The 12,521-nt window shown below is 45.8% G+C and overlaps 1 protein-coding gene across 2 annotated transcripts in view; it reads right to left on the minus strand.

Moving 5' to 3' along the window:
• LOC124038296 (A disintegrin and metalloproteinase with thrombospondin motifs 20) overlaps nucleotides 1-12,521 on the minus strand; it is a 153,705-nt gene that overhangs the window by 44,363 nt on the left and 96,821 nt on the right. For both annotated transcript variants that reach the window (XM_046353999.1, XM_046354009.1), the window contains 9 exons: nucleotides 11,055-11,181; nucleotides 10,682-10,892; nucleotides 10,107-10,271; nucleotides 9,372-9,542; nucleotides 7,713-7,940; nucleotides 4,582-4,746; nucleotides 4,113-4,376; nucleotides 3,230-3,391; nucleotides 2,445-2,621 (listed from right to left, as the gene is read on the minus strand). In XM_046353999.1, the coding sequence (XP_046209955.1) occupies nucleotides 2,445-2,621; nucleotides 3,230-3,391; nucleotides 4,113-4,376; nucleotides 4,582-4,746; nucleotides 7,713-7,940; nucleotides 9,372-9,542; nucleotides 10,107-10,271; nucleotides 10,682-10,892; nucleotides 11,055-11,181 (1,670 nt within the window). The remainder of the gene's footprint in view (nucleotides 1-2,444; nucleotides 2,622-3,229; nucleotides 3,392-4,112; nucleotides 4,377-4,581; nucleotides 4,747-7,712; nucleotides 7,941-9,371; nucleotides 9,543-10,106; nucleotides 10,272-10,681; nucleotides 10,893-11,054; nucleotides 11,182-12,521) is intronic.

A 12,521-nucleotide genomic window follows, 5' to 3' on the forward strand; every position in this document is an offset into this window, starting at 1 on the left:
CTCTGTGGAGATAGGTGAACCTTCCAGAAGGACAACCATCTCTGCAGCACTCCAACAATCAGGTCTTTATGGTAAAAGTGGCCAGACGTAACTACTCCTCAGTAAAAGGCACATGACAACCCACTTGGAGTTTGCCAGAAGGCACCTAAAAGACTCTCAGACCATGAGATACAAGATTCTCTGGTCTGATGATGCTAAGATTGAACGCTTTCGCCTGAATGCCAAGCGTCACGTCTGGAAGAAACCTGGCACAATCCCACAGGTGAAGCGTGGTGGTGGTAGCATCATGCTGTGGGGATGTTTCTCAGCGGCTGGGACTGGGAGACTAGTCAGGATCGAGTGAAAAAGAACAGAGCAAAGTACAGAGAGATCCTTGATGAAAACCTGCTCCAGAGGACCTTCCAAAAGGACAACGACCCTAAGCACACAGTCAAGACAATGCAGGAGTGGCTTCGGGACTAGTCTTTGAATGTCCTTGAGAGCCCGGACTTGAACCCAATTGAACATCTCTGGAGAGACCTGAAAATAGCTGTGAATCGATGCTCCCCATCCAACCTGACAGAGTTTGAGAGGATCTGCAGAGAAGAATGGGAGAAACTCCCAAAATACAGGTGTGCAACTCTTGTAGCGTCATACCCAAGAGGCTGTAATCGCTTCCAAAGGTGCTTCAACAAACAAAGGGTCTCAATACTTATGTAAATATGATTTCATTTTAATATACATTTGCAAAAATGCTTAAAAACCTGTTTTTGCTCTGTCATTATGGGATACTGTGTGTAGATTGCTGAGTAAAAAAATACATTTCATCCATTTAAGAATAAGGCTGTAACGTAACAAAATGTAGAAAAGGTAAAAGGGGGCAGAATACTTTCCAAATGCACTGTAAACTAGATAAATATATCAGCTATATGACCTGTGAATATGTTCTACAATAAAACCATTTTTAAAGTGACTCGTTCTGAACATATTGGCCAACCTACTGTTATGTCAGTCTGTTAAGAGCCCCTACAGTCAACTAATCACAGGTAAAGAAAAAATGTCAAATTCTCTGACATCAAAATGGCCGACTGGTGTTTCTATAGAAACCCAACTGTAAACAGCATTTTGATGTAAAATTCTCCTTTACTTTAGTGTAGTTTTACAGTAGAGACAAAGTGCTCACCATACAAGGCAAACGTTCAAATCGAAATGTACAACACGTGTACTGGTGAGGGTATATTCTGAGGTGATGTTGAGGGTTTTGCCGAATCAGTGATCCCTGTACGATGTTCAGTTTTGCGATCCCTGAAGTGGAGAAGGTGAGCGCCTAGCCGTTGTAGCTACAGTACTAGTTAACATGACTTAACGCACCTGATATTTGCCTTGCACGGGCATTATAGCTTTCTTCCTATTTCAGTAACAGTATTTGTCTAAGCATTTCAAACATCTGCCAATTCAAATGTAATCCTAAAATAAATGGTTATATCTCGATCTATAGTGTCCTATAGTTACTGTTTTTACATTTTGTGATTTATAATTCATTTGCAGTTAATGAGTAAAAATGTTAACCGCACGAGGATTACACAGGGATGGTAGAACTGTGAAAACATCTTCAATATAACATTTTAAGAGACATGACATTTTTGAAAACTGCATTACATCCTTAATTTATGAGTCTTTAAAAAAAAAACTATTTTCATAACGTAAAAAATACTAACAAAACATACTGTTTTTAAAATATGTTCCTCTGTACAAACTGTCACTGTTCATGAGACTTAAAGGATCAGACCGAAAAGCACCAGTAGAAATATGAAATATCATATTCAGTTATGAAATCTAGCCACTAAAAATAAAATCACACTGTACAAAGACACACACAAAACACAGTAACAGTCATTTGTTGCCGTTTGATAAAGTAATAATATTAAAAACTCTTATACACAAATATACACTTGTGTACTTCGGTTACAGGGTGAGAAAGCAATCACAACAACAGAAAATGTACTTCACGCTTCACATATGAAATAAATATATCTTGAGTTATTAATTTGCCTCTACAAATATATGGCATTGTTGGACAACATTGTCCTTCTAATTTATAGTTTTATTTGGAGCATAAGTTCCAAATGGGAACCATGTGTTTCTGATGATTCCCAATGTGGAGTAGCATTCTGTGTGTGTTCTCCCTCTCCCTTGTTTCTAATCAGCACCATGCCACTGCAGGGCCCAGTGTGGGTGGGCTGGGGATAACGTAGCCTAGCGCTGATGCTAGCGCTCCATTAACTCTCCTACAGAACTCCTAAAACACAGTAAGCTAGCCGCTAACCTCTAGCTGTTAGTCGCTAGCGGACGGCCAGAAGTACACTCGCTGTAATTTAAGTACACCCCCATGTCTACTCACGGTGACGCGCCCCAGTGAAGGAGGAAGTCAAGGGGGAGTTAGGGAAGAGGAAGTACTATCGTACCGGCTTCCATGGTCGGCGGTGCCAGGATGCGCTGCCCGGGCACAGGTCCAGGTTACACTGCTCCACGTCAGGAGGCTTGTCCAGGATGTCACAGTTGTGGTCGTTGAGTCTTTGACCGTTGGGCCGTTGGCATACCACCTGGCGCGTCCTCCTGCCTCCACCACACGTCTGGGTACACTGAGAGGACACAAGAAGATGAGGGAGGGGTCACTGAGTATTCAGCAGGCTCCTAAGTACAGGATGTCAATAGATCTTCTTTCAGGGCAGGATTAGATGATGAAGAGGTGCAGAGGAAAGGAAGTGACTTTAGACTATTTGACTCACGCCCAGGAGTCTGAAATGAGTATCTTTAGTTTAGTAGTGGACTGTATTGTTGTAGCGTCGCTTAACAGAAGCAGATCTGCTTAATAACCTTTTACTGCAGTGGGCTAAATCAGGGTCACACAGAGTGTTTCTTGGTAGTCTTAAACAAATATTTTTTTAAACAAAAGTATACACCTCACACACATGGCTATGGACTTACAAAAAAGAAAACATCTGTACCATGTCAGATAAAGAGTTGAATGTATAATATTTTGAGTTTGCATCACAATACTACAATTTATATACACCACAGAAGACTGAAATATAACAAAACTGTTTGACATAGAAACACGGGATTGTCAGTGTAAAAAATAAATAAAAACTAAGTATGAAATCTGAATAACATTCCACCCATGAGGGCACGAGGTCATGAGACTGCAGGAAAGGGATGCACATAGTCCTTGTACTGCCTGTGTACTGACCTCTCCCCAGACGCCGTAGTTCCACAGAGGGCAGGGTCCTGAGTCACAGTTCTTGGACTCGGCAGGTTTGACCCTCTGGTCACAGTGGCTGGTGCTGCGACCCTCCGCATCCTGACACACCACCACCCTCCTCTGGAAGCCCCCCGCACACGTACTGGAGCACTATGGACGGGCACAGAATGTGTGTTACAGACCGAGGGGAAACATACACAGACAACTTTGAACAGACCAGCTGCAATGTAAACCAAAGCCAGCTGTGGAGTTACAGTACACTGTGAAGTGACAGTAGACTGTGGAGTTACAGTAGACTGTAGAGTTACAGTACACTGTGGAGTGACAGTACACTGTGGAGTGACAGTACACTGTGGAGTGACAGTACACTGTGGAGTGACAGTAGACTGTGGAGTGACAGTAGACTGTGGAGTGACAGTAGACTGTGGAGTTACAGTAGACTGTGGAGTGACAGTAGACTGGGAGTGACAGTAGACTGTGGAGTGACAGTAGACTGTGGAGTTACAGTACACTGTGGAGTTACAGTACACTGTGGAGTTACAGTACACAGTGGAGTTACAATACACTCGGTCCACACACAGATGGAAAGCATCGGCCTTCGAAGGACAATGTGACATATAGAATAACCTTTCAACTACGCAGCAGGTATTTCCTGCAACCAATTACAGTTACACATCACATCCTTGCTGTCTCAGTAAGAGATCTCTATGTGAGATACTGCAGCATGCAGTTAGACAATTAAGTGAGACGGAGGAGTGAATGGAGATGGTATCGAAGTGCCAGGGGGTTTTCTTGACCATGTAACCCGACTAGGAATGATTCTCTTCTCTGGTCCTGGTCAGGTGACATGGTCCTACGGTTCTGTACATACTCCTCCCCAGGGCCCCGTCCTCCACTGGTTGTCTGCCGAGGGGACGTTCCAGCTGCTGTGTCCCGGGTGGCTGGCGGGGTCGTGGGGGCTGTAGGGCTGGTCGTTGGGCCTCTGGCGGTACACGGAGGGGCAGGGGGCACCTGTACACTCCTGCTCTGTGCTGGGCCTCTCGTCCTGATCACAGAAGGACTCGTCAACCTGGTGGTGGTAGTTACTGCACACCACCTGCCTGGTGGCCCGGCCCACACCACACGTCACTGAACACTGGGCAGAGAATAGACAAGGTCATATCACTGAACACTGGGCAGAGAATAGACAAGGTCATATCACTGAACACTGGGAAGAGAGCAGATCAAATCATCAGACATAAGTGAGGCATTCTTTCAGTAGTAAAGGCAACTTCACTACAAAATAGCGGTTGACATATATTTATACTAATAGAGTTGGAAAAATTACAACTATAACATACAGGAGACCACTCCCAGGAGCGCCACTGGCCACACGGGCTGAAGCAGGCTGAGGATTCTGGGGGCCGGAGCAGCTGGGCACAGTAGGACTCGTCTGCCACTCCACCCTGGGCGTCCCGACAGCTGACGTAACGGGCACGCTTCCCCTTCCCACAGGAGACAGAGCACTGAGACAGGCACACAGAGAGGAACAAGCATTTAAGATCAGACGTATAGTAAAAGCATTGTGTCAAACTGTCTCCCTTCTAGATCTAATAGTACAAATCAAACAGTGAAATGCTTACTTATGGGCCCTTCCTTACAATGCAGAGAGAAAGAAAATGGAGAAATAATAGAAGAGTAAAACAGGTAATAATAAAAGTAACAATAGATACATAAGCGGTAACAAGTGTAAATGTACATACTAGTTATAAAGTGACAGGTAGTAAACATTTAACATTACATTTACATTTAAGTCATTTAGCAGACGCTCTTATCCAGAGCGACTTACAAATTGGTGCATTCACCTTATGACATCCAGTGGAACAGTCACTTTACAATAGTGAAAAGTGGCAGCAGCGTATGTGATGAGTCAAAACAAAGTTCATGCAAAAAGGGACAATGCAGATAGTTAGTTAATAAAATAGCTACATGGACTATCTAGCAGTCTTATGGCTTGGGGTTAGAAGCTGTTCAGGGTCCTGTTGGTTCCAGACCTGGTTCATCAGTACTGCGTACCCGTGCGGTAGCAGAGTTAATAGTCTATGACTTGGGTGGCTGGAGTAAATATTTAGGGCCTTACTCTGACACCGCCTATTATAGAGGTCCTGGATGGCAGGAAGCTCGGCCCCAGTGATGTACTGGGCAAAATGCACTACACTCTGTAGCGCTTTGCAGTCAGATGCCAAGCAGTTGCCATACCAAGTGGTGATGCAGCCAGTCAAGATGCTGCAGCTGTATTACTTTTTCGAAGATCTGAGGACCCATGCCAAATCTTTTCAGGCTCCTGATGGGGAGGGACTTTTCATGGCCTGTTCTCGGCTGTGTTGGTGTGTTCTGACCATGATAGGTCCTTAGTGATGTGGACACCAAGGAACTTGAAGCTCTAGACCCCCTCCACTCCAGCCCTGTCGATGTAGATGTGGACGTGCTCGACCCTCCGTTTCCTGTAATCCACGATCAGCTCCTTTGTCTTGCTGATGTTGAGGGAAAGGTTGTTGTCTGGGCATCACACTGCCAGGTCTCTGACCTCCTCTCTATAGGTTGTCTCATCATCGTCGATGATTTAGGTCTACCACTGTCGTGTCAGCAAACTTGATAATGGTGTAGGGTGAGTAGTGGGTGAACAATGAGTACAGGAGGGGACTAAGCACGCACCTATTAGGGCCCCCGTGTTGGGGGTCAGCGTGGCGGATGTGTTGCTGCATACCCTCACCGCCTAGGGGCGGCCCATCAGGAAGTCCAGGATCCAGTTGCAGAGGGAGGTGTTCAGTGTTCAGGGTCCTTAGCTTAGCGATGAGCTTGGAGGGCACCATGGTGTTGAATGCTGAGCTGTAGTCAATGAACAGCATTCTCACGTACGATGTAGGTGTTCCTTTTATCCAAGTGGGTAAAAGGGCAGTGTGGAGTGCAATAGACATTTGGCCATCTGTAGATCTGTTGGGACAATATGCGTTATGGCAGTGGGTCCAGGGTATCTGGGATGATGGTGTTGATGTGAGCCATGACCAGCCTTTCAAAGTATTACATGGCTACAGATGTGAGTGCTACGGGGTGATAGTCATTTAAACAGGTTACCTTGGCGTTCTTGGGCAAAATGTACGTGCATGATCTGAGTACGCATCCTGATCATCCGTCTGGCCTATGGAGAGCGAGATCACACAGTCGTTCGAAACAGTTGGTGTTGTCACACATGGTTCAGTGTTGCCCGTGGCTGGGTTTCACTTTGTAATCCATGATAGTTTGCAAGCCCCGCCACGTCGGACGAGCGTCAGAGCCGGTGCAGCAGGATTCGATCTTGGTCCTGTATTGACGCTTTGCCTGTTTCATGGTCCGTCTAAAAGCGTCCGGGTTAGCGCCCCGCTCCTTGAAAGTGGCAGCTCTAGCCTTTAGCTCAGTGCGGAGGTTGTCTTGCTTCTTGTTGGGATATGTACTGTAGGTATGGTCACAGGGGGGGGGGGGCGTCAATGTACTTATTAATGGAGTCGGTGACTGATGTGGTAAACTCCTCAAGTTGGGTCCCGGAATATATTCCAGTCTGTGTTAGCGAAACAGTCCTGTAGCTTAGTATATAAACTCATACTGGTATATAACAACAGTCCTTTTCTACAAACGTTTGAGACACCACTTCAGCCACTTAATCTGTATATTTAACAAACTGTATGTGTGAATAATTGGTATATCTCTCCGTCTTCATTAAAGACTGCTCCATAAGGTTTTCACCTGGTGATATTCTAGCTGCACCCGAGCGAACTCAACAGGAGGACAAAGTGAACATTACCAAGCGGTAAATACCTACAGCAATCAAAAGTATCACTTCTGAGGGGAATGTCCGTGTATTTTTTGTCGGAGGGAACACACTTGCGCTTAGCCTCCTCTTAGACATGTGAGCTCACCGCCTCTCTGTCAGACATTGCTGATAGTCTGAGAGTCAAGTTTGAAACCCAAGCCTGGTGTTTAGACCTGGTTTTCATTTGCGCTGGAAAACAATGCAAAGCATTAGACAGACAGAAGCCTAAACAAGGTAGACAAACTGCTGAGGCCAGGATGAGGGAGCAGGTGTGTGAAGCAGGGGTGTGTGTGTGAAGCAGGGGTGTGTGAAGCAGGGGTGTGTGTGTGAAGTAGGAGTGTGTGAAGCAGGGGTGTGTGAAGCAGGGGTGTGTGTGTGAAGTAGGAGTGTGTGAAGCAGGGGTGTGTGAAGTAGGGGTGTGTGTGTGAAGCAGGAGTGAGTGAAGCAGGGATGTGTGAAGTAGGGGTGTGTGTGTGAAGCAGGGGTGTGTGTGTGAAGCAGGGGTGTGAAGCAGGGGTGTGTGAAGCAGGGGTGTGTGAAGCAGGGGTGTGTGCTGCATTCTAGAAACTACTGTACCAGTCTGAGTGCTACTGTATAGGTGAGTGTGTATGGGCCTATATAAGGTTGTGTGTGTGCTGTGTTCACCGTGGTCCAGGAGCCGTATCTCCACTGTGTGAAGAGCTGACCAGAGCTGTCAGGGCGGACAGTGCTGTGTTGAGGAGAGGCCCAGGGACACGGTGCCACCTCACAGTCCTGGCTGTCCCTGGGTCTGGATGCAGCGTTACACTCCCTGTCATCCACCGTGTCACCATACGCCCCTGACACACACCTCACAGCCCGCATCTGGTAACCATGGCCACACGTCACCGCACACTGCAACAACACACAGGAGAGACACACACAGGGTCAGACAGTAAAACCTTGGCTAGCAGATCCGTGATTACTTCAAGGAAGGAAGGGTGGACGCAGTTTTAACTAGCCCAGCTAAGCCCAGTCTAACTCAGTGTAATTGAAGCCTACTACCTCCCCAGATGCCAATCTTCTACCCCAGATCGCTCTGTGTGTGTGTGTGCACATTTGGTGTTGAGTTGGTGGAGGAAGTGCTGCAGTATATGTTTATTTGGGCAGTAGAGTATGATGACATAGGTATTAACAGACAGATCTATACCAGCTCTGTCAATAGAAGTAGCTGAGTATCCCGCCCGCCAACTCGTTCAGTTGAGTCAATGAATGGTCAAAGACATTCCTTAATTCTCTAAATTGCTCATTCATTTATTTATTTGCTCATTCATTTATTTATTCAATATTTTCAAAATTCAAATCTCCAGACCGGGTGTGCGTATAGTAGAGGTCTTCATGGGTCTGAGTGGACCAGACATACCCGAGACCCGACTACAACCCAATCGGGTTTGGATCTGAAATTCTAACTCTTCCTCGGGTCAGGGTTGGCTCCTGTTTGATTGTCATCAGGTCCCGGGGTCTATGTAATTACAGCTGAGTGGATCAAAATGGACCCAACCACGGCTCTGCATAGCCTACAGCATATTTATTTTACGCTAATAAGGTCAATTAATTAAGTTATAGAAGGCTTAGCCAACATATAAAGACTCGTTAACCAGAAGAGCAACTTGGCTGATAAACATTATTTTGTCACTTGGGTCCAATTGGGTCTGGTCTCGGTCCAGTTAACCTCAGGCCAGGTCTGATTGCCCTTGGGTCCAACTTCTTGGACTCCTGAAGACCTCTAGCGTATAGACAGAGTATAGGACTAGCAGACTCACAAGGTGTGTGTGTGAGTGTGTGTGTGTGGCTCCTTCTAAGGCAGTGGGGAAACCTAACAGCCTGGTGAGTTATGGAGTGGTGTGCTCTGACTTGAGCTGCCATTTCCTCCCTAGCGCTTTCACTCTGCCCTCATATCCTGTCGGAATAAATCTGACCCCACACACAGACACACAGACAAACACCACCGACACACACTGGGAAAAGGGGATATACTGTATGTACAACTAGACATAAATAACACACACTATAATGTCACATACTCCAACATTAACTATTGCACTCCTATGCACACACTAAGATTCAAACACAGACGCACCAAGAATCTGATTCTGTCACACACACACACACACACACACACACACACACACACACACACACACACACACACACACACACACACACACACACACACACACACACACACACACACACACACACACACACACACACACACACACACACACACACACACACACACACACACACACACACACACACACACAGAGATCCATCTGGACTCACCGGTCCCCAGACTCCGACCTGCCAGGAGGCACACTCTGGCAGCTCACAGCTCCCCACAGCCGGAGGCTTAGCGCTCGGGTCACAGAAGTGTTCGCTCAGCTTCTCCTCTCCTACCCCCATGCTACAGGACACCTGCCTGTGCCTCATCCCCTTCCCACACGTCACCAAGCACTGGGAGGGGACACAGAGGGAAAGATGGGGTGTAGGAGAAAGACCAATAAAGTCAAGTTGGTCACAACAAAGAGCCACCGATTTTGGACGTTTGAAATGGTCCAAAAACTAAACAAGAAAAAAAACAAATGCACAACACTGGCTCAACCTTGATGAGGCTCAAAGCTGAACCCTTTGAGTTGTTTCTGTTTTAACCCTGTAACCAGGCGGAATTAACGGGTCAAAGATCGACGTTCATCCAATTACGGCAAATTCCGAAGTGAAACTATGAGATCAGATTGAATAAAGTCTAAACTTGTTTGTGTGTATGAAGGGAGTGTGTGAGTGGGGAGGGTGATTGTGTGCGTGTGAAATGTGTAAAATGTTATCCTCAAAGTGTGTGTGTGCATGTTAGAGCAAATCTGTGTGTTTACATTGATATGCATATAGTTTATAAAGCGTGTATATACAGTATTTATGTGTGTGTTATTATGTGTGTAGGAATGTTTACATAATGTGTGTTTATAGACGTGTTTATGTGTGTGCAGGCGCATGTGTGTGTGTGTGTGTGTGTGTGTCCTGTACCTCGCTCCACTCGCTGGCTGACCAGCCAGGGCAGGCCTGGTCGTTGCAGCTCTCGGTGACCAGTCTCAGGGAGTCACTACAGTCCCTGTCCACCAGTCTCCTCCCCAGGTTGTTCATACAGTAGGAGTCCCTGGTACGAGCCCCGCGACCACACGTCTTCGAACACTGCCCACGTCACAACACGTTAGAATCAGCATGAGACTCACCATTCAACTTGTACTGCACCAAACAAATAACATACCCACATTTACCTCGAGTCTATATCATGCCCACTTATAGTAACACGGAAGTCTATATCATGTCCACTTATAGTAACACGGAAGTCTATATCATGTCCACTTATAGTAACACGGAAATCTATATCATGTCCACTTATAGTAACACGGAAGTCTATATCATGTCCACTTATAGTAACACGGAAGCACAAGTCAAGTAGCATCTGTCTTGCATGAGGAGACGAGAAACGAAGAGGTTTTTTATCAAGACAATGTGCAATAGCATCACGTAGTGAAAACAAGTATTATAATCACCTTTCACTTAGATGATGTGTGTCTTTGACTGTAGTTTCCACTGACCTGGGACCAGATGCTGTACTGCCAGCTCTTGAGCAGACAGTCGCCGTGGCAGGCCTCTCTGGCCTGTGGTTTGGGTAGGTCAGAACAGGCCCTCCCCTCCACCCTCTCACTCTGCCTCTTCAGCGAGCTGTACCTCATACACTGTACGTCCATGGTCCGGTAGCCAGGGCCGCACTTAGCAGAGCACTCACTTTTCCCTGCTATGTGCCACCTGCAACAGTCTATATGGATTAGTGTCTGTTTAACAGATACACAGAGTGTGTGTGTGTGTGTGTGTGTGTGTGTGTGTGTGTGTGTGTGTGTGTGTGTGTGTGTGTGTGTGTGTGTGTGTGTGTGTGTGTGTGTGTGTGTGTGTGTGTGTGTGTGTGTCTACCTGAGTTCACAGTCAGTGTTACATGGCTCAGTGGCAGCGTTGGGACGGGGTAGAGGCTCACAGCGCTGGTCAGAAACCCCCAGGTGGTCACTCTTCCTCACACACGCTGCCTTGCGCCATCGCTCACCTATATGCACACACACACACACACACACACACACACACACACACACACACACACACACACACACACACACACACACACACACACACACACACACACACACACACACACACACACACACACACACACAGACGAGGGATTCCGTTAGGAAAATGTGGCGCCGGACAAAGTGACCGGTAAGATTCTCATTTACCATTTGAGAAATTGACCGAACCCATATGCATTTGGGTGCATAAACCCATTAGGTTGTCCACCCACGGTGCTCAGAATGACAGAAATCACATGTAGATTATGGTCATTCATCTCAACAAAACATGTAGATTATGGTAATTAATCTCAACAGAACATGTAGATTATGTAAGAAAGCAGCCAATAAAATGTCATAAAACACCATTCTAAATAAATAAATAGCGCACCTGATAGCAGTTCCATATGTGACAGAGACGAAGATCTCCGTTAGAGACATAGAAAGAGGGGAAATGTAAAGATGCAACAACTAGGATGGGTTGTTAATAAGACTAGGACTGTGCCTTCTGGACAACGACAGAAAGTTGACATGAAATCCAATAGAACAGGAGAGAAATTGCATAGTGGTGAGTCCAATAGAGAAGTAAATAAATGTCCCAAAATTATATCATTACACCTGTCTTCACAGAAAGAAAGGAAATCATAAAAAAAAAAGACTTCACCAGAAAGCATGACTGACAAGCCACAGAGGAATCGAGGATCATTAGCTTCTTTCAACAACAAAAAAATTGCTGTGGACTGTTTCAAATCACAAGCTCGTAGACCTATGCCTATATGGGAAGCCCAAAATATGGGTAGTGGGCGAGGCAATAGGCTCAGTTGATGATTGAGTTGGGGCTGTCAGTGAAAAGCATCTCAAATATGTGTGAAGATAATGTGTCGAGTGTCATTTCAAATGTTGAGACAAGAAGAAGGGGAGGGGTGTTTGGTGAACATAAAGGAGTCTCTCCCCAGTCATTCATTGTTTCATTGTATAAAAGTCACCAGTAGTAAAAGTAGCGTTAATCCACTTCATTTGGCTACATACATTTCTGTTAATGCATGTATTAATTACAGTAAATTACCGTTCTCTTTCTCAGAGTGGAAACGTTGTTTGCAGAGTTCACAACCTGCTAAACTTGTGAGAAACAAATTTTTGTTTATTTCATAACTATAATTTCCAAGATTTGTCTTTTTTTTTAATGATCTTTTGTTTGGAGTGTCTGGTTTCTCTCTCCTGAAAATGTTGAGTGAGCGCCAATGCCTGAGCACCATAGCCCCCTCCCCCCCCTCCTCCCTCTCTGCAGATGACTTCGTCAACCATTTTGAAAAGAAGA

The sequence above is a fragment of the Oncorhynchus gorbuscha genome, linkage group LG01 (genome assembly GCF_021184085.1).
Source record: "Oncorhynchus gorbuscha isolate QuinsamMale2020 ecotype Even-year linkage group LG01, OgorEven_v1.0, whole genome shotgun sequence".
In the NCBI taxonomy this organism is placed as follows: Eukaryota; Metazoa; Chordata; class Actinopteri; order Salmoniformes; family Salmonidae; genus Oncorhynchus; species Oncorhynchus gorbuscha.